At 40.1% G+C, this 23,661-nt stretch overlaps 1 protein-coding gene across 2 annotated transcripts in view; it reads right to left on the bottom strand.

Moving 5' to 3' along the window:
• The window catches only part of cdk14 (cyclin dependent kinase 14), a 157,088-nt gene that overhangs the window by 110,044 nt on the left and 23,383 nt on the right, over nucleotides 1-23,661 (bottom strand). The window contains exon 2 of one of the 2 annotated variants that reach the window (XM_062422564.1): nucleotides 22,289-22,317. The exons of the other annotated variant lie outside the window; for it this stretch is intronic. Coding sequence (XP_062278548.1) covers nucleotides 22,289-22,317 — 29 coding nt within the window. The remainder of the gene's footprint in view (nucleotides 1-22,288; nucleotides 22,318-23,661) is intronic. 2 annotated transcript variants of the gene reach the window in all.

Here is a 23,661-nt window from a genome sequence, read left to right as displayed (position 1 = left end):
TTGACTCCATGACTCCAGCTAACAGCAGGCCACACAGAGAGAGAAGAGGAAATTGTATTTCAAAACTGACAGGCAAAAGGTGCTAATGGGACAGATGCACTTTATCAGATGTAGGCTGAAATACTAGTGAAAAACAAAAGTGCAAAACATGGTCATGTAGCAATTAATGTACCCATGCAAGTGAATCAGACCTTTGTTAATAGTCTAATGTCAATGTGATAAAGGAAATCATCTTAGAGTCTTGAAAGTGATGTAGTGTCATATCTGGATGTGGCCAGAAGGATGAACAATGCTATTTGAACCCACTTCAGAGTGTACTACAAGAGGGGCTAGAACTGTTCCCCGCATTATTTAATGTGCCCCTTATCACACTCTGACCTAGAGTGAGGGTAGTGTGCCGGAAGGTTGACTGGAAAAGGTGTAGTTTAACCTTAAAATGCCGAAAAAAGGTTGCAACACAAAGTCCATTTGATGAAAAAGATGAAGTGATTTATTGCCCTTTAAATACAGTCCATGGAAATGTGAGCAAACAATGCCGCAAAAATGCAGCAGAAAAATATATTTACAAAGTACTAACCAAAAAACACCATTGGGTCTACACAGCACCACAGCCCTTCTCTGACCGCATCAGCAGTGTAAAACCCCTCCATTTAAAGACTTAGCCCCTCCCACTGGACCATACCACCTTTAATTGGAATCAATCAAATAATCACATAACCCCACAGGTCATTTTCCATATCCGAAATCATTACCAAATCTATTTACACTTATTTACCACACAAAGGCAGTCATCAAAGCATTCACACAAGGCCTTAATCCAGAAATGAATTTACAAACCCATTTCAACCCCACAGTTGGTATGGTCCAGTAAGATGGACTGAGCATGCTCCCTACAGGTTACTCAGGCACTATAAAAGACAGCCTGAAACAAGGCTCGGGTCCTTTGTCACTGCCCAGCACCAGGAAATACTGTGGTAAGAAAAAACAACATAATTAGATACAAACTCATGATTTCCAATCCTCAAATAATAAAGAGATACCCAAAACAACAAATGTGTTTGTGTGTGATTCTGGAAAACTTTATTTGGAATAAATAGCACAGGAAACTTACTTGGATGTTAAATGTAGTTCAGCACACCAAACTAACAATAGCATGCTACCTGGCTAACATGTGGTCTGTGTAATGAATGCTGGTGTGGTGTATTACCAGTGGCAGGGGAAACTGCCACACCCTTTATTCCTCCAAAGCTATAAAAATCCCAGTCAGCATCTCCCATATGCATAACATCTTCCTCTCCCAAAAACACATGTAGGCCATTGGTAGGAGACATTGGTTGTATACCCAACTTGCGGCTGAAGATCAATGTTGTGGACAACATCCCTATTCAAAATTGCTATAACTCCACACCTGAGCCCTTGTACAAGTACATTAAGGTATACGTGCAGAATCTCAGATAGGATAGAGGGATGTGGTTGTGTGTGGACTTCAGAGGGCTGAACTGAAAGAATATCCCAGATTGCCCTCCACTGACATGAGTCCAAGACCTGCTGGACAGTTTGGGGACAACTCATGGTTCTCCATACTGGATCAAGGCAATGCTTACCACAAGTTGTGGGTCACTGGGTATGGCTAAAGAACTCTAACACCTGCTGAGAGAAATTATCACCTCCGCACCAGGAAACTTGAGTTCTTAGATCTCAAGAGGGCCATCTGTGAAATGTTTCAAGAATACTTACTATTATGGCCCAACATTACAGTACAGAAAACAACCCTTTGACTTGTGTCCTGACTGCCAACTGAACTGATTTTTTAAAGAAGAGATTAGAAACAATTGTATTTTTGTGAAAAATATAAAACCAGAGTACTGCTCATGAGGGTAATAATCAGTAATATTATAATCTAAATAAATATTGTTTTTTCTGCTCTCTGTCTGGCTGTCATGATACAAAAATAATATCACTGACACCCAGTTCTTGGCCCATCTTTCCTTGCTATCACTTGTCTTCTATCAGAGAGTAATTTAAAAAAAAAGCGAGGACAGGAAGGGAGGAAAGTAGGACAGGAAAGGGGTGAAAGACACTGAGGTAAACAGAGATATACACCAGTCATTTGATTGTATCATCATGAAAGTTTGGATCCATTACAGATGCTTGAGTTTTTTTTCTTTTTCTGATACTGTCATTTCCTCTAAATACCACTAGGTGAAGATAGATGAATGTTTGAATAAGTATGGGAAAATAATGCCTCTAAAGCACCACAGTAATGATTGCTTAACACCAGCGATGAGGGTAAAAAGAAAAGAACATTTCAAAAATAAAACTGGTTATAAAAGTAGTGCAGGAGTAGTGTGTCACTGTGTATATTTTTGAGTAAACCTCCATAACCTGTTTCCTAAATCCATCAGCATTGTCGGTCCACCCGGAGGAGAAGCTGCCTCCCAAATCATGTCACGCTCGGTCGCGCTACAAAATACAGAGAGGACACTTTTCCTTTGTTCACTTTCTCTCTCCCCCCCCCCCCCCCTCCCTCTGCTTTTCCTTGCTCTGCTCCCTCTTTCTCTCTCTCATGGATGACCTTGACTGACAGGCTTGTTGCTACAGGAACCACACCATGTCTATTGTGTTGTGGTGAGGCAGAAAGGTGTGAAATCCACAATAAGATGGTTTGGATTGCATCTAAACCAGAGTCGATTTTTCAAGCTGCGGCAGACAGTAATCAGTTAAAACCATACAAAATTGCAGAAAATATTATTTGCATTTTGACAGGATTCAACCCTATAAACACACACACACACACACATATGTGAGCCCATTGCAGAATTGTGGGGAGAAAAAAAAGCCTGTAGGTCATTCATTATTCAGTGTTGCACACTAAACGCACTCTCAACTCTGGTCCAGAAGCGCACATACACACACACACACACACACTATATACAGGCCACTAGGGTGATTGGGGGATTTCTCTAGGGGATAAGAGGTGAGACAGAGCAGAGAGATAATAAACAGCCTGCCTGGATATGTGATGAGCAGATACAGATAGAGATGTTTCATATGGAAGTCAATCAGGGATTAAACACACTTTAGATCACTTGCAAGGTAAAAATGTGTGCTTCTCAAGAATAAAAATACAATCTCATAATACATGTATTGAGCATTTGTATTGAGTGTTTGCCAATATTATGGTTTTTTTTACTGTGTATGTGTAAGGAGTGTTGCCAAATCTTAAATTGGAATTACCAACATTTTGCAAACAACCTCTGTCCACATGTTTTGGTCTGCAGCACATAGTATATTTTAACAACAGGACCTCCAGCTGGATTTTTGTCCCTTCTCTGTTTCAACATGACAATGCCCCCTGCACAAAGTCAGGTCCATTACCTGAGACTGTCCTCTCAAGACAAATGACAGCATCAGGCATCTCAGCCCCACAGCAACATCTATTCATGTTCAGTGTCAGTGACAGAATCCTTCAAGCTGCCACACTAATTATGATGGGAGCAAAAAGGGAAAATGTGACAATAGCCTGTAAAGATGGATGTAGCGAGGTATGACGTCACCATTGGTCTGCATCGGAGATGGTTTGAAGCACAAAGCTTCAGCTTATGGTCAGCGGAATATTTTCCATTTGGAGCCAGGACCTTCCACATAAGGAGTGTGTGTTGCCTTTCACGGCTCAGACTCAAACTAATGCTAGCTTACTGGGAACATCAAAGGGTGCACAATTGGGCTAATGTCAACTACTTTAGCTAAATTGTGCTAACAGGCGGGTAATATTAAGCCAGTAACATTAGCCGGGGAGAGCAGCAAGTGAGCCAACTGTCAATCACAGCTGTCATTCAACTCCCACATGACAGATCAATCTTATTAATAGAGCAATAATTTCAAAAATGACAACCAGCACACTTGTTAGAGGGCCTGGATTTAAAGACTGCAACTAGAATGACTTATTGAAAAAAAAACCCATTGACTTCATGTTTCTCAAGAGAAGTTGACATTTTTTTGAATGGAAGTCAGCTGGAGCATCTAGTGTTCATCACTGACATTGCACTTAAAAGGTACTTCCACTTTGGCTTCATTCTCAAGCCAAGGTAGTTGCGACTTCATTTTAGAGGGACAAAGTCCACATAGGGAGGAAGTTGGGGTGGACGGTTGGGTCAATCCTTCACTTGAGACTCCCACAGCTAGCATCCAGGCTAACAAGCTAACCTGGCGCCAAGCACTTATAGCAGAGTTGGGCTCAGGGTGAGCTGACCAGAAGCCAGTGCTAATGTTTGGTCGTTAAAAACACATCTGTATGAATATTCTGTCTCGGTGATATATTTTAACTATCTCGGGTCACTACACGGTCGAGCAGGATGTCATTTAACCTGAGGGGTAAAGTAGTTTTCCACCAATCATACAATCTAAAGGCACGTCCTACCAGAATTCATAAATCCCAGGTTTAAAGGGATTTGACTGAGGGGCCAACATGTTTTCCTGCCACATCTCGATTGAAAGTGTTTTCAGTGTTTGTGAGGTACTGCTGCTTCATTCCACCAACACATCAAACTAATCTTGATTTTCACATAAATAAAATGACGCTAGTACCGCTTATGACCACATACGGCACTGTTGAGCCATCATACATCAACGCAGGGGGAAATTCCTTCACCACAACACCCCTGCTCAATGGCAGAGAAGGTAAGGTGGCTCTTGAGGAGATAGTGTGCAAACAGTCAAAGGCCACAAACCACAGATAATCCAGCCACTGAAATGTTGTCTCATTAAACAGCGGCCAGCATGGCAGCAGACCCATATTGATTTATCCATCAAAGACTCATTTCAGTGGAATTTGGTCCTTGATGGTTGGTAACCAAGCGCTCAGATGTGGAACAGACACACTGATGTGTTTTCTTCTGAACTGAATCCTTGCTCATTTTCTTCTGCTCTGACCTGATTACCCTCAGGGACTTTAATGCAGCCTGCTGTGAGTGTTTGAAATCTGATAGTGTTTAAGTTATTGTCCAAGGCTAAACACAAGAAGATGGATCACCATGAATGATAGATGGAATATCTAGCAGTGTTCTCAAAGGACTGTTCCATTGTTTAAAGTAAAGCAACATAGGTATACTAACCTTTGTATTACATTTATCTGTTTTGAGGCATGTCAGATTATGTGATGAACACATGATGAATTGTAGTACTTTGATGTAAATAGAAAAGAAAAGATGCAAGCATAGATACTTCATCCATCTGCATCAATCCTACATTTTCCAAATATCCAATACATCTAAATATTTGACATTGATTCTCAGGTTCTCTCACAATTATGTATATGTGTAAAAGGGTATTTTTCAGTCTCTCTCTCTTTCAAATCTGATTTTTAGCATGAATAAAACCATGGTTTCTATGGAATGTGAGAGGAAAAGGTGGACAACAGTATATTAATTTACTTTAAACACCACTTAGCACCAGAAAAATTAAATAGTTGCTTAAATTCCCTTGAAATCAGTACATTAGCCTTCTCCCAGAATGCTGTGATCACCCTCTGAATCACCGCTTGAGAAACAGGATTGAGTATTTGCCACAAGTCCCTATGCATCATTTGAAAGTAAAATGAATGACAGCCCAGTGATGTCACCGCTGACTCCCTTGTGATCAGCTGTTTTTGTGCTGCGTATCCCTTCTTTCAGATGCAAATAGAGCTACATCAGCTTCATAATACGATTCACCCATCTGGGTCACATGATCATAGAAGCTGGATCCTGATCCACATCCATGGCCTCAAATGACTGGTTAATGCCTCTGACCTGGATTTTCCCACATGATTTTACTGCCAAATCCACCTGTGGGCAACAACACGTGCTACACAGACGGAGCTGTTGATAAAAGTATCTGTAAGTATCCACTTGTTATATAGTGGGTATAGTGGAAATTCAAAAGATTATTCAGAAAACAACTGAGTATAGCTGAATTAAAAGACAAAATATCAACTTCTCTATCTAATGTAGTGATGCAACCAAGTACTCTGATGGGATTATTATTTTCTTGGGAAAGACGGGTGATTTTAATAGTACATGCACTGCTAAATAGGACATGTTGCACAATTATTTCTTTTACAAAGCAGTATATTCATAAATGTTGTACTATGAATATTAGACTTCTCTTTTCAGTTTTTTTAATGAGTTATGTATTATTAAGAAAACATCAACATATGTAGTATAATATACTACAATAGCAAAATAAACTCAGAATATGTATCAAAAAAGACTTTTCTCATTCATTGGACACATGCACTATTTTTGTGTTACACTGTCTGATCAGCTGAATGTTGCAGTTCAGAGCTTTGTAATGCTTATCCTGCTTCACGAGTAATGGCATTTTGTTCTAAACTGTTGTCAAATAAAAGGTTCACTCAAAAAAAAAAAAAAACTAAACCTGTGCTTCGAAAGTGGTTTTAATCTCATCTGTAGCAAAAACCCCTGGGATCTCCCTGAGCGTTAGTGCTTTAACCCTTACATTACCTACAGTTTGTCAATACACTCAGTTCTTCCTAATCTAAAGTTAGTTCAAAATCCAAATTTTTGATAGCTATTAGGGGCAGCATTTCAACATCTCAATATATGTGTATTCTGTAATTCACAGAAAATGCTGCATTCATGTACTCCACTGTTACTGTTAGTCATTTTATCTCACTGATAGATGCTTGATTTTACATTGCGGTTGTTCACAGTATGATGGAAATGATTTAATTATCTAAGATCCTCTTTATTAAAACAAGGTGACTCAATTCGCAGTTTGTTTGGCTACGATGAAAACATATACGTCTGTATCGCTATCTTAGCTGCTAATGTGAATTGTGGCAATATTGAGGTCAAAAATATGATCCAGGTCATGTCCATGTATCATATGATAAGTCCATATATAGACATGAGGATGTTGATAATTGCGTTATTGTACCATAAATCGATAATGTAATTATTGTGACAGGCCTTGTGGACTTTATGTATACTGTAGTGGATTCAACACTATCACTTCACAGACATCATGCCTCTTGTGACTCTAAAGAATTAACAGCAAATCAGAACCATTTGACTGTAAGATAATTCAATAAAATTATAAAATGAAATCAAATGATTTGATCTATTAATGAAAGACTTCCTGTTATGACTCAAAAGTCTTCCAAAACAGTAAGATTAGTTAAGTAAGTTTTAGTGTGGGGTAAATAAAGTGTCTTATCACCCGCCTCCCCCTAGAATATTAATCCTGTCCGATTAGGGTTTAAGAGTGTAGAAATAACTTTAATAAAGTTGATGTGTAGGTGGAAAATAATAATGTTTTACAGCTTTAGGTCAGGGAATGAACGAGGGAAATCAAGATTCATTTAAACGCATCAAATGACTGGATTCAGATCCTCCCACATAAACAGTGACTATATGTCCACACTTAAAGTACGAAGCTCCTCGCTGAGATGACGCCGACCTTATGTTTAGTCAGCAAGGTCAGAAGCTGTAAACTCCCTGAGAGGTGAGACATTATTACGGGAGTTAAACCTGTACGAGAAAAAGTCCAGAGTAAGATCAGAGGCATGGTCCGCCTCAGGTGGCTATTAAAATGAGCCCACTGTGTTCACACTCAGAGCTGAATCATACCTCACGCTGCCTGAGAGGGATAATTGGCTGTGCGCCCTGCATGGACACACACACACACACACACACACACACACACGCATACTAAGTTGTGAAACACACTTTGTCAGATTCCTCAATGAGCGTGTAACAGAAGCGACACAGATTATGGAGGAGTGTGTTTTGGCCTGTTGCTGACCTTGTCCTCCTTTTTAATTAAAGAAAGGTCCAAACATAACAAACTGGGACCTACCTCTTGGAGAAAAGTCACTATCGACTGACAAGGACAAAGGCGAATAATGCCGCAGGAGAACCATATCCACTTAACGCCAGCCATGACGAAGAAGTGAATGACCTAGAGAGAGGATGAAGCTGCCCAGCTGCTGTTCTTAGCGCTCCAGCTGTTTATATGGTGTTCCGTGTCTACGTGTTTGTGTGTGTGTGCTTGTGTGCGCATGTGTGCTTGTGCGATGTGGACAAATGTTGAGTGATATTCAGACCCCCGCTTGGCCTGAATTCCCCTTGAACTGGTGTAGCACATCTGTGAGCCGTCCTTCCCTCCCACTGTCTGTATGAGGATTTGGGATGGTGCTGATGCCTCTGGCTTGCCTCCAGAAGAAAGAGAGAGTCTCCATGTTGGTTAGCCCCTCTCACTCATCACTCTGTCATTGTTATTCTGCAGTGCGCTCCGCATTTGCGCGCCACCTCTGGGCCCCAGCAGATCAATAGAAGAGCAGACCAAATCACAAACACACACACACACACACACACACACACAAATGCAGCAAATCAGAAATAAAACTGCTTATTGGAAAACATTTTGTCTCCCGAGCTCAGCGTTGCAATTAATTTAGAACTAATTCATAAAACAATAGGTTGGCCTGAAGGGATGCGCCTTCAGACAATTACTTCTTCATAGTGGTGGTCAAACAGCTCATCAGTCTGCTGTTTGTTAGCCGTGAGGGATAAACCACAGCTTTGTGCTGCTGACTAGCATCAGAATGCAAATCAGCAGGATGATACAACATGAAACAGACAGGGCTGCCGCTGAATTTTAAAAGAAGCACTATAATCCCTATTCATCACTAAGCACACTGCTCCAGGCCTTCAGATTAGCGCTTGCTTTTTACTGTAGCAAACCTGTGCAAAAAAGCCAAAGTTCCAAAAGCGTGTCGAGCTCTAGAAGTGTGACTTCTAAAGCTGGATTGACCTTGGCTCCACTCTTAACTTCATGTAGCCCTTGAAGCTTCTGAGACTTAAGCAAAAAAAAAAAAAAAAAAAAGGACTATGCCTGGTCTGCGGGGAGCACCCATGCTGACAAAACCATGCGCTGCTTTGAGAGAAATGTCTCTCACACAGCCTTGATTGTGGAAATCAGTCGAGCAGATTGTTTTCTGAAGGCGTCACTGTGAGGCAGGTCTGCTCTGTGCCGGGATAATGACGAGAGCTGCTCTAGATGAGACGGATGTGGAATCGGTAAAGACTCGGTGTGTGTTCAGAGGCCGGGTTGTCAGTCTTGTGAATGATGACAGAAAGTGGAAGCAGGATTAGGGTTCGGCTTGGCCAGCAGATGGCAATGAGTCTCCTACAAGGTTGGTACATTGAATGTTTAAAGAGCTCAGATATATCAATGTGTCAATATTAAAAAGTTGAGGATTGAGATGAATATCTGTTGTTTAGGGTACTGCTGAGTATTCTGTGCTACTTAGACAATAAAAACCTGGCAGAAGAACAGATGTGTCTTATAGAAGGACAGTTAGGGACTGAGAAGACTTCATATAACATACTATACTATACACTGTACTGTGCAACGCCCTATAAGGCCTCAGTATGCTCAAAGTGAAGTGCTTGTCAGATTATAAAACACCCTAAGGAACCATATTAAGATAGCTAAATCAACCATTTTCATGACTTTATGCTAAAAGGACAATCTGACAGTTACATCCACATTGCAGGGATTGGGCAGGTGTGTGAAGGTGTTAAAATATGCACAGTTTCAACTCTATCTCTTTTTTTCTTTCTTCACACAGCTGCTTCTGTCACTTTTCATGTGTTCAAATGAGTGCAACACCATAAAAGCCTTTGAGGACGGACCGTCTCGAAGTGTACGTGGCTATCTCCATATGTCCAACAAATTGTAGTGAAACCTTGAAATCTAGTTCTTTTCAAGCATACTGAACACACAGACTACTGTGGAACAGCAGTGTAACATATGAAGGGAAGACCAGACCAGCATGTATCATGACAGGCTCTAAGAGAATGCATTGAAGATTGACAAACTTCTGCAGGTAGCTGGATGAATGGTATTGACAGCATAGAGAGAATGAAAGTAACTGCAATCACACGGATCCTTCAAATCTATGTGTCACATTGCCTGCCTCATCAACACCACCGCTATTAGGGGCTGGTGGTTGCACACAGTGATTAGCAAAGGCAAAATGCTACATTCAAAAGCAGTGGCATTATCGTGGTGCTATCTGGAATCAAATAGACAGGTGTGAAAGGCAACAGACCTTTACGACTAAATAGCCCAGTTTCCATCCAAATGTAGCACACATTTTAACTGAATTTCCAGAAAAAACAAGATAAAGATGACGTCATCAAAAGACAGACAGTCAAAGCTCCAACGATAGGAAGCCATGTGGACAACATGATTGAGTGATTCAGTGGGAGCTTCAGAGGATGTTAAAGTCACATGCTTCATTCGTTAAGTCTGCTTTATTTGTTTAGTCTGTTTCCATTGCAGTTTGTCGCATTTTGCTCTTAACAATGAAACCAACTTTTCTACCAGCCGAGCATAAAAACCTTTTTTTTTTGTGCAATATTTCAAGATTAAGTTCCATAAAGACTGACTACTCTAGTTAATCTAGGCCCTCTGGTCACTCTAGGGGGTGGCAGTGACTCAGGAGGTAGAGCCCACTATCAGAATGGTCGAAGGTTTGATTCCTGGCTCCTCCTGTCTGCATGTTGATGTGTCCTTGGGCAAGATACTTAACATCGAATTGCTCCCGATGGATGCGCCAATGGCGTATGAATGTGTGTGAATGTTAGTTTCCCCCTGATGAGCAGGTTGGCACCCTGTGTGGTAGATCCTGCCATCAGTGTAAAAATGTTTGTGTGCATGTGACGTGTAGTGTAAAGAAAAAACTAGAAAAGCGCTATAAGATTTGAAACAACGCTGGCCATTTTGAAACAACTAGAGACAGCTGTGACTTGAGAAATCTGTTGGATTGAGAGACTGTCTGACACAATCTTAAAGTCAACTTTGCAATGAACAGGCAGCCAGTAAGCAACAACATTTTGAATGAGCTGAAGCCGTTGAATGGTATTGACAGGAGATTCAATGGTTGTAATGGTAGTGGTATCAGTAGCACAAGTATTGGTACATTGGGTACGTTAGCAGCAGTAGTAGCTGTCACACGATAAGCAATAATCACATTAGCACTCGTCCTAATAGTAGCAGTAGTATTATTAGCTGTATATATGACACGGTTCAGTATGTAGGACACATAGACTCATGTATTCGGTATAGTGTGATGATAAGCAGAGTCTCATTATTCTCGGGTACTTTACAGAACATTTTTGTTCTCTGACCATCAGCATTTGGAAGGGAGTACAGGCAAATACATTACAGATGATATCATCCCTGACCCACCCTGCAACAGCTCCGAAAAACACTCAATAATAACTCATTATTTGGCACTGACACATATTCAGAAAACAACGTTACTTTAAGACTTTAATTGTGTAAAGTGTTAGTTAATCATAGTCCTTATCAAACATCATCTATGAGGAGTTATGAGGTGTTCCCCTCTGCTTTCATCCGCACAGGAAACTCGGTTATAAAGCAGGGGGGGTGAGGTCAGCTTGTGTGTGTATGGACTCTCTGTCTGGCTGTCAGCCTTTTTTTTCCGTCATGCCTTCAAACTGTAACACTGCTGAATATGAGAGGACTTTATTATCATGGAGGCCTGAGTTTGTGGCAAATTACTTACATTATTTTTTTGCTTTCCAAGTTCTAGTTAATGGAGATCAAAACCGCAAATGGGAGTGAGTTTCAGTAGTCAGATGTACAGACCTGGTGTCACCATGTAGGATTTACTGAATAGTACAGTGGAATTAGTTACATCGGCATCCTTAAGCAAGCTTTTCTCATGTTTTCATCTATTGAATCTCCACGCAAGACAACATCAGAGTTTAGTATTCACTGTGGCCCAATTTTCCATGACAAAAACATGATGAAAACCCACTAAATTGTAACCTTGGAGAACAAAAACTATGATGAAATGTATTACAACAATGTGAACAATGGTTTAGTTAATCTAGTTACTTGACCTTTTGCACTAATAAGCATCTAACATTTGACATCTTTGAAGTGACTGCATGTCTGTGTTAGTAATGTTGATGATGATGGAAATTAGGTCATATTTATGGAATAAGTTCATCTACCATCCCACTGATAATTAGTGGGATAAACCATAAAAACATGCTGCAAAAACAACAATGAGAGCGATTGTGTTCAAAGAGCTTGAGTTTGGGAATGACGACTGGATTTACCGAAGAGAATTAGTCTGGTGTATTACAGTCTGGTATGAACAATGAAACAGCCTTTTGCACTAACTTTGCAATAGATGAGAACAACACCTGTAACCATGGCAACTGCACATCAAAGATGACCACTGCTGTAGCCTGAAAATACTTAAAACAAAAAAAAAAATAATCTATAAATATACACAATGAAAATGAAACCAAAATGTAACTGATTGAAAAAACTAGACTTAGAGTCTTTCGTGTCGGTCACCTCAATCCAAAGACAAAACAGGGTGTAGGGTACGCACATCTAAAAAAACTCACAGGTGCTGGATCAAAAATCAACTGGAGGCAGAAACCAGAAAGAGGATCTGCACACTGTATTAAAAGCTTCCAGCAACTTTACTTACAAAAGCAACGTTTCGATCTCAGAGATCTTCGTCATGCATTGTCAAATCGCCTAAATCCAACAGTAATCACATGACTAAAACATGACTAAAGCTGACACACATTTCAGTCAAAAGCCTTAAAGTAAAACTAAATTATAACCTAAATTGACTCTGGCGCAGAACAACTGCAGTTCCTGAGTTCCATCATATTTTTGATCTTATGTATTTTGTGATAATTCTTTAGCACATTAAGCAAAAATAACTGTTCTCCCTTGGAACATCTCAAAGACCACAATGACCACAAACCAAGACCAAAGGTCCAAAGCTCATAATTGCACAGACAAAGGCATGTGGGAAAACATCTAAATGTACCACTTGGGACGAATAACTGAAGCAGTGAAATGGACCACCTCTTTCTTATCCCAATACCAGAAGGAGAATCTAAAAATGGGCCATGGTAAAATAAAATTGTCTGGGATCGTGATCGGTTCGGTATCACTATAGAATGTGAGGCGCTGCATCTCAAACAGCCCTCCATTTGAGAAGGAAGACGTCTCAAATCCTCTGGCTTTGGTAGTGGTAAACTGTTGAATGACAAAGTGCTTTATCTTGAGCCAAGATAAGGGAAGGTCGCCGCCTCCTGCAGATAGCGACGCGGCCGCTGAGGATGAAAGACAACCTTTGTTGCCGACCCAGATTGAGCGAAGGGAGCCTGTCAACAAAGCGGCTCTTGCTAGCTTTCTGCAGCCGGAGGGGAAAAGAAAGAAAAAAGAAAAAAAAGATTGTCATATGGCCGCCTCACTCTACTGTGGGGTTATTGTGCTGTTGTGTAATGTGCAGACGTTGATATCACTGGGCGTAGGAGAAGTATTTAACAGGCAGACTGAGTTAAGTACACCAATACATTAGGTTCAATGATGATCCAGTATATCAGATAGTAATGATGCTTTTATTATTAACACAAGACCATAGTGTAGGAATGTCCAAACTATTCCATAAAGGTCCATGTGGCTGCAGGGTTTCATTCCAACCAAGAAGGAGCACACCAGATTGGACTCATTTAATCAACTGATTTCAGTCTTCAGACAGTTGATTGGTCGAATCGTTGGCTCTTGATTGGTTGCAACAAAAACCTGCAGGCACATGACCCTTTAAGTAATAGTTTGGACATGTCTGCCATAGTGGATATGTGTTCATATCAATAGTATTTCCCAGATTTATTTATTTGTATAGCAATTATTTGTTACAATGCAATTTCCTCCTTTTTTCCACCATCTACACCAGTGGTCTCCAACCCTGCTCCTGGAGAGCTACTGCCCTGCATGTTTTAGGTATCTCCTCACTCTAACTCGTTATCAAGCAGCTGAGGCTCGTCAAAGGGCTTGATAACGAGTTGATTATTAGAATCAGGTGTGTTAGAGTGAGGAGATACCTAAAACATGCAGGGCAGTAGCTCTCCAGGAGCAGGGTTGGAGACCACTGATCTACACTCTAACAAAGATAAATATGTCTTAAGTGATTTTGTCTAATGCCATATCTCATCCAACACAAACATTACCCAAAAACTTTACATTTTTTAGCTGTTTTTCTTCAGTTTTGTAGCAAAATAAACCAATGGAGAAGTGGTGGCACCAATTCTCCAAGTCCAAGTCAGTGCCATTAAACCAACTGAAGAAGAAGAGGACAATATCAATAGTATTTCTCAGATTTACAATACAGTTTCTTGCTTTTTTTTCACCATCTACGCTTCTCTAATGCCCTACCTCATCTAACACAACATAACCCCAAAACTTTTAAGTGTTTTAGCTGTTTTTCTCCTGTTTTGAAGCAAAGTACTCCAATGGGAGAACTTTTGGTGGTCATCATACAACCACATTTCCAATTTACTTTAGTGGTAAGACTCTTGTTCCCCAAAAAAAAGCTGAGATGGCAAACAGTACTATTTGTTAGAACCGGGGATGGAAAATTAATTTACGTTAATAATGCTTAAAGAACAGTTTGCTGACATTTTGACGAGTTTGTTATCATTCATTATTTTTTATTACATTACTGGTCAATCCACACACAAAAAAGCAGACATAGATTAACTTTCCTTTCTGACATTTTCAATCCTTTCCACATCTCCTTAAAAGGAATAATTCCACATTTTGGGAAATAAGCTCATTATGGTGGAGAGTTAGATGAGAAGATTAATATCACTCTCATATCTCTGCTCATAACTCTGTCTAAAGGTAACCAGTCCTGCCTACAAGCACATTTAAAGCTCATTAATTATCATGTTTTATCTAATTTAATCCATATAAAAAAAAGTGTAAAAACGTCAATTCACCATTTTATTAGGGTGCCGGACAACAATACTAGTTACACCTTTATAATCCATAGTGGTATGCCTGTATGCAACCTTCTACAGACACATCATACTGGGTTTAACTTGCTGTTTAATTAGCAGTCCATTTATGTAGCATTCTGCAGTCGTGTCAGCATGTGTTGCGTTCCTGATTAAATATTCATACTTTGACATTTTTTTTTGTTGCATGTTTGGCACATTCCTGGAGTGCAGCGGTCTAGGGGCCACCAACACATATCATCCATGTTTATGCTTGTTGCTTTGATTTAAATGAGGTTTGAATGAGGAGACAGACTGTGCCACCGCCATCATTCAAGGGTGATTAGATGCTTTAATATAGGCACCAGCTGCTGCGCACCATCACCAGAATCAACATGAGAGTGCAGAGTGCCTCCAGCTCTCTACAGCTACCTGCCACCTACAGGAGTCTCCCTCTTCTCACTGTTCACTCATACATTCATCTTCCTTACTTACACTCTCCCTTCTTTGGCTACATCACAATACCATATTGTTGTATTAATGGGTTTCATATATTGAATATGAAAGATAACCCTAACCCAAGCACTTCAGGTCTACCTCCAAGCCTGTGGCACTGCCTTAGATTGTCAAAAATAATGTAATCTCTGAAGGTGACTCATTCTGGTCACTATTTCCACTAAAAAAGGGAAAACGAAGAAAGAAAACGCTTCATTTTATATATTGGATTTTCAAGGTGGTCTCTGAAACTAGGCCAGGGATGGCTTGTGTCCATGAAAGTTGAAAATTAACACTTTGCCCAAGAGCTAAACCAAATACATAGTTGGATAGGTCTTGGCCCAGAGAGTGGCTCCGGATTTGAAATATGGATCTTTGAACCTTGACCACAGTGCACGTTTGAAAGCTTACAATTCAGCAACAAAACAGGCTAAAGACATGGGAACAGTTTATGGAGAGCATTTGACCTTAGCTATCATGTGAGTTTAGTCAACAACTTTGGTCAAATGTGGTTAAAATAAATGTTCACCCATTCAACATTTAGATATGTAATATCTGATTACACAAATGTTTTAGCCATCCCCTTAAATTCCTCGGTGTTCTCTCAATTTAATATTTACAACTTCTAATTCTAATAAAAATACTAATATTAATAAAAAACTACAATTCCCAAGAGCTAGGCCATGCAGCTTGATATAAATCAGCACTGAAGTTATAGTTCTTCTGTTTGCAAAATAGAGCTGTAAATAGGGTCATAAAATATCAACTGTATATATCAAATGTCTAGCACTGCTGAACTAGTAATTACACTGCATGTAGATGATCTATGTTAAGAAAAAGTATTTAGCTAGTATTCTAGAAATGGGGCTTTGGGTTGGTGTTCAGTGTCAGCAGGAGTTATGCAGCACTTCAAACTGCGTTTAAACTTGGTTGTTATAGATTAAAAATGTTTGTTCAGCCACATCATACATGTATTAAACTGTCACCTGAACGATTACCAATATATTAAAAATTGCAGTAGATTAATGGCTCACTTTGTGCAATTAGAACTAATCTCAGAGTGGTTTCTATGGTAACATACTTTGAAAAGTCTATGTTAACCACTGGGGAAACTGAACTGGTACCATGAACAGCACTATTTCTGGCTTTAACATTAACCTATTATACTGTTAAGTTAGAGATAGAAATATCATTAAAAGAAAACCTTAACATGGTGACAGTGAGGAAAATATTCCCAGGTGGGTCCTCAGGTCAGCTAATCGCAAAGCTTCAAATTCTGGATTTCAAATTAAATTGGTCGTCTCTAAAATCTACATTTTTATTGAGAGATCATCATCAAACAGTTCAATAAAACAACATGAATAACATAACAGCTATGATAACTACGCAACGCAAAGACAATGATTCAGCACCAATCTCCATAGCAACAATAAAAAGCCTGCAAGAATCTTCATAATAACTGACAAACTAAACATCAGAAATATTAACTGAATGCAGATTATGGACATAAAATAGATTCTTACTATAAAACTGTTTTAATGCCAAAACTATATTATTATATTGCTAAATATTTCAATTTTCCACTGAGGATAAAAAGAATGGCAACCATTTTTTGTCCGAGCAGCAACAACTGTCATGTGACGTTAATGAAGGCCAATAGAAAAGAAAAGGTAAAAAAAACATTGGCTTATCACAATTTTAGAGTCGTCATTGTGAAACTTTTTGTGCTGAGGACCAACGTAGCTATTACATACTTTGATATGACACTTGGTTGGCTACAAAGGTCTGGTAACTTCACTTATTTCTAACCCTAACCGATGAATTGGGAAAGTGATCACGGTCTTTGTTTAAAGGATGATCTTTGATGTCAGTGTGAATATCTACATGACCCTACTTTTACGTGACTTAGGCAAGCGCGGAATGTTGGTCACGTAAATAAAAAGCAAAGTCAATTTCCAAAAAAAGCTTTCAAGTAACCTTGAGCTGTGATTATTCTGACAGTATGGGTCACTTGTTTAAACACTGACAATGATGACAGCTGAGGCAATTCCATTTTGCTGAGTTGAAATGTGCTTGAAAGTCTTGAAAAGCCATTGAGTGGACTTTGAATTTTGTCAGACACACAGTACTGTAGTCAAGGTCAAACCAATGAAGGAGAGGAATATTTTTTAACGAAGATTGAAATGTTTTGAACAAAATGTTGTTTCTGGAAAGGTTAGAGAGGCCTTATCTAGAAAATAAAACATTGCATTTCAAATTTGTAATTTCAGGGATGATCGATTCTACAATAAAAATATAACTTGCATCATATTCCATCATATCAAGGTGAATTATACTGCATGGCCAGTATTGCATTTTACTAAAAGGCCAGCACTGGCCCGCTTTATCAGCAAAGTGTTCCATCAGTCAAACCTTAACCCACAGCCTGCAATCCACCCACCAAGATACATTTTTCCCATGTCCCTCTTCCATTTTTGACCTCCTAAAAATGCCATGCCCCCTCTTAGGGCCTCCTGGGTCTGTGGATGGGGCTGAAAGGCTGGAGCACAAACTCATTCACACAAGCTTTCATGAACACATTCAGGTACACAGACATGCATCACATGCACACCATGACCAAACCATGAACCCTTTTTCCCCAATCGCTGTGCATCCAAATTTAGAAAAAGGAAAGAACAATATTCTGCTAAAAGAAGAGAGCTGGTATTTATCCTTCTCCAAAGGTCAGAATGGTTTTATTTCTCCTCTCCGCCCCCCACACACAGGCCATTCATTAAAGGCAATATTTACTTTGACATTTGAGGCTGACATCAATTTTCTTGGCTTGGTGCAGGACAGGCATTCATGGAAAAATACAAAGACTGATTTCTGCCCTAAGATGAAGGATTAAGGATGGCAAATCCTGTCAGTTTATCAGATCGGTCTGTCAGTACGTTGAACACTAGACATTTCCTCCTAGAGATTACCTTATCCTTCATCATGTGCACCTGTCTTAAGTGTTGGAGATGTGTATGTATTGCATATAAAGGCTGCAAGACCTATATGTCATATTACTGACTTGGAGACTCTTCATTACACTTTGGACTACCATGACCTTTGGAAAGAAGTGTCATGGTCAGTAGTAGTATTCTTTGTAACTCCTGACTAATTAAAGTAGTTTGGTGGTAGTGGTTTGGTAGGGTCGGATATTGTCCTATTAAACACTGTTCCATGGCATGAAAGAATGAATGACTGGATATCAACTGACTTTAGTGTGGATATAGATAGATGATGTGGTGACCCTTGACCTTTTCAAAAGAATCCCCCTAACTAAATGACAAAGATGCCCTTACCTTTTAAAACAACCCAATGTCTTTCTAGAGAAGTTTGTGGTGGTACTTAAACAGTGCCTCCTACCACCCACCGCTTTTGATCCTAATGAACATCTGTAGTTCTTGCACAGCGACAAGAGGTGTTTGTGAGAAAGGTGGTTCTTGTTTTAGTAGTAGTACTGGTATAAGTAGGTGGCTTTTAGGGATTTGAACAAATGATGGAGCCATTTCTCTGGTGAGGACACGCTTTCTTTTCTGTAGCAAAATAGGTGGACATGACTTACATTTTTATCTCCAAGCATTGTACATTTGTTGAAATTGTCTTACTTTCCTTTAGTTTGGTGTAATGAACACTGCACCCTCTAAAGGCCATTGGGGGACATTTATTCTTACTTCACCTGAAAGTAGAATAACCCATTTGCATGACTGCCTGCCCAATCCACTAAACCCACAACGTAACAGTCAGACTGATTCACGGTTATATCCCATTTCATTACCCTTCCTGTGTCTCATTTCCAGGAATCACCTTCCTCTATCACCTTTTCTGGTGCGCAGTCAGGGTCCATTTCCTGCCTTCACATACCAACAAACACTGAACCAGGGAGCATATGGAGGAGCTCTACGGCCTTCAACATGATGAATGCCACATCACATCCGACACCATCATCGCGGCATGCTTGAAGACAGAAGCCCACCAGGCCAGCTACTCATCTACATTTGCATTTGAATACCTCAGCAATATTTAATCCATTAGGTTTCCTCCAGGGCCGATTAGCGGAGGGTTAATTAAAGATGCGATTAGACTGCTCAAAATTTATAATGAGATGCTATCCATGCCCCTGTGATAATAGTCAGGGCATCATACTGACCATGATGGCCAAGAGGACTCATCTATACATGTACTCAATACTACATCTCCCAGAATTACCTCCTCAGGCCCTTGAGGCTGGTGTGAGTGATGGCAGGAGAAGCCTCTCTAATTTACACCAATAGTGCTAATTCTCACACGCAAGGGAAGGGAAAGTTATATTGAGCAAAATGAAATTGCTCTCCAGTATGACTCCTCCAGAGGTAAGTGAGCTGAGTGAGCAAACGGAGGGTTAACAGTCTTTCGGTTCGCTTTCAGCTCAGCCTTCATCCTCAGATTGGGAGAATTTCTGACCCGAGCCCTCGCAGGCTAACGCGCGCAGATTAGCCAGCAGCTGTCACAAATCAGATTGACAGAGCCAAATAAACATGGCTGGTGGCGACAACTTGAACTGTGACAATCAGTCAGTCAGGATTAGCCGTTACAGTGGGAGTCATATGGAGGCAGACACATGCACAGCACTCAAAGTTAATGAGTTCACTGAAGCTAAAAGGCTAAAAGCTAAAATTGGGCTCATAGAATGGGATGGCAGATTTTCAAGAGCGTATTTTTAGCTTCCATTAAGTATATTCATTTCTAAGTCCCTAATCTTACCCTCACCAACACGTTCCTGACATTAGCTGTAGGCTGTAGAAATGGATGTAGGGTCAGTGATGGATGTTTGGGAGCTTGGATTTACTGCTCTTTTCCATTTTTGTCAGTTACTAGAGCCAGAAAATTCAAATTAGGTCACAGGAAGAAAGTGTGTTTGGAGTCGAGTCGGGACAAGCGAGTTGCAGTCAGGACTTACTGCAACATGAGACGCATGTCAATCAAACAGACATGTCTCAAAACCCATTTTCCTTTACATCTCAACCCACAGGCAATGCGAGTTACTTGTAAATAAAGAGTTAGGTTATGTGTACATTCAATGTCTCTCACATGTGTGTATCCTTGAGGTCTAATAAATGTGTCGAATTTATTTTCTTCCTTATAAAAAAGTTTCAAAGCCTTCTCAATAATGCTTTAAGAGGTCAAAAACCTCCACAGGGTACCTTTAGGTTGAAAATATCCATCCAGTTATGAGAACTGACAGCCAGGTCTACAACTGAGTCTTTTTTCAGCATAACAGTGGGAGGCACCAGCATTGGACAATTTAGACATAGTCGTGTTCAAGGTGCACTACACTGACACACAGAGAAAAATCAGTTTACTGCTGAGGCGTACCAGTCAGAATGGGAAAACAGATTCATGTCGACTGTGGCTCCAGAGGAGCTTCGTCAAGTCTGTGAGAATAACGCCACATGATGTCATCAGAAAATTCAGGTAAACTCAGTTTGGGCTTGGACAATTGAGATTTTTAGAAAGTCTGCATAAGGTACTGGGATTGTGGAGTTTTAAATGACATTAACTTGGTAGGGAGGATCTAATAAAAGACACTTTCGAGCATGTCTTTGCTATTAATCAAAAAGTTACTGAAACAGACATTGTGGCTCTCTAAGCAACCTAATTTCAGTATGTTCAATAAATTAATTCCAATACATAGCCTGCTGCCTCCCTGAAGCTACAACTGATCAAACCCTGTAGGTATAAGTACACACAAGTCAACACAGCATTGTTCCACCTAATAATTTATGTAGCCATGCGTGTTCGGTTTGACTTGGACAGACGAGACGAATCAAATATTGGAGGAACTGCCGCTGGAGGTGATGCCAGCTTGGTCACATAGCCACACTTTGGCCTCACCAAACAGAACAAAACAAAGCTAAACAGAAATACTGTGACAAATCCTGTGGGCCCTAAGTTTGTTGTGTGTGACAAATGTGTGAGAGAGAGAGAGAGCGCAGGTGGGAGGCAGGTGTCCAAACCATTGGAGCGGAGTCAGGTTAGCAGTAAACCGTGAATATAACGTTCAGAGCGAGCTACGGTTTGTCAGGAGATAAACGCTACAGCAGCTCAGGAGTTTGCCGGCAGTTGAGTACAGTGACAGGTCTTTACCCTGAAGTTAGCCTTCAGCCCCGGAGCTGCACAGGAGTCTCATCTGCGTTCCCCCCGACCGCAGCAGGTCGTCCCAGATACAGCAGTCTATTACGCAAGCTTTTGTTAAAATCAAGTCGCTCCATGCCCTAAAACATCCCGCTGATGGAATGACATAACAGTGTTACCCTGCAACTCTCTATAGAGCGGTATAGAAAATGAATGAATTAATAAATGAATAATATTGTTAATCTAATGCTTAATAATAATCAGAATAATTAAAAATGTCAATTGCAAGAGATGTGAACTCGAACCTTTTTTCCCAGTCGTGTTAAATAAGAAAGAATATAAATTGCTACTGAGGAAAGATTTAATATCAATTTCAGGTAATATTACCCAGCCCTACTATCAAGTTGCATTATGGGAAGTGTAGGATCCAGTGCTTTGAACCATATAGACTGAAAGTGAGGAAATACTGATTTTAGTGACTTAAAATATGTCTTTCTAACTTTGACCCAAATGTATAAGAGTACAACACTTGCAATAACAGCTACAGAAATTTTTTTTCTCACTGTTATGAACTACATATACAGACTGCTACACTACGGCTGTTTGAATTCAAATATTTACTTCCTGCAGTGTCTTTTATTATAAGTCCATGCTGTTCCTGTACCCTACACAAATACATGACACACATGTTAACCCACATGTTCACACACATGGACATGCACGCACACACATCTAGTGTGTTCCATTTGTAATCTGAAAGTCAGACTTTCTGAGTTTCCAGTCACGAATTTTTCAACTTGAATGCGCCACGAAATCAGATTTCCGACTGGGAAGGTCAGATGAACCTCACCAGCCCCAACATCAAAATCCTAGATAGCTGCCCCATGCATCAACAGTGTGAAAGTTGTACCAATATCCTGTTTATTATCATTTCTGTCTTATTTGTGTGTCAATCGTTCACACAGCACTGTCCAACTTCTATCTGTGGACGTGTTGCTACAATGTTTGTATCAACTGGTAACAATGGCTAACCTGGCTAGGCTAGAACTGGTTTCTGACTTCTAAACTGGAATGATTCAAACTTGGATGTGATATCATTCCCGGCTCCGGCATCCAACTTCTGAGATAAATGGAACACAGCAATACACACACACCATATGCCATATGAGAATAAATGAGTAATTGTCTCTATATTCTTCTCCACCTTGGTGTGTTGAGCCACAGAGGGGGGTGTGCTGTGCTGTTCTTTTAAAAGCAGCATCCTGTGGTACACACACACACACACACACACACACACACACACACACACACACACACACACACACACACACACACACACACACACACACACACACACACACACACACACACACACCTAGTAGAGGGGAGGTGTTCAAGGGCATCTATCAATATTTTCTAGCTAAAAAAAAAGGGTAGAAAGAGAGAAAAGAAGAGGTTAGAGGTCAAACAGGAAGGAGCTCAGGACATGTTGCAGGGATTTTCAAACACACAGATAAAACACTGAGTTGGCCCTGCAGTGGGATCTGGTGACCACCTTCAGACTAATATATACCAAGGTGACATTAGTGTTTAAAACTCTGATTTCATCCAGTTTGGTGTTTCTCTGATATGATATAGGCTCCCATCTGACCACAGGTAAGATCAGTTTATTCATTTCATTTTATTGTGAAGGTATGTCTTGTTTTATTTAATTCCCATTTCCTTTACACTTTACTGGACTGTATAAGACCCCTGCATCGGCATCTCCAGGTACTTGGACATTTCAGCCACAGGGCATCTCAGAACATGAATCCACCAAATGATAATGATGATTGTGTTTGTGACTTTTAAGGTGGAATAAAGCTCTTTTCCAATAATGTCAATACAAACCATTTAAGATCAATGATTACCAAGCATTTCTATCTCACTTATACTCAGTGCTGTGACAATAATGATGAATAAATCAGTAGTCTCTATGATATATTATCAAGCATTTCCTTTAATGGAGGAGACCTTTTCTCTGTCGGTGTGTTTTAATGTTGGTGGAAAGGTCATTCTTGATCATGCAAACAGTCATTTGACATTTTTAAATGATCTTTAGAGGTGTTTTTTTTTACACATTTTATGAGCTGTGTGTTGAGTGACTGAAATGTAAAGTTATCCAGGATCA

Source organism: Scomber scombrus, chromosome 7 (genome assembly GCF_963691925.1).
Source record: "Scomber scombrus chromosome 7, fScoSco1.1, whole genome shotgun sequence".
Classification (NCBI taxonomy): domain Eukaryota; kingdom Metazoa; phylum Chordata; class Actinopteri; order Scombriformes; family Scombridae; genus Scomber; species Scomber scombrus.
Note: the sequence above shows the minus strand (reverse complement) of the source record. Positions and strands in the feature narration are given on the sequence as shown.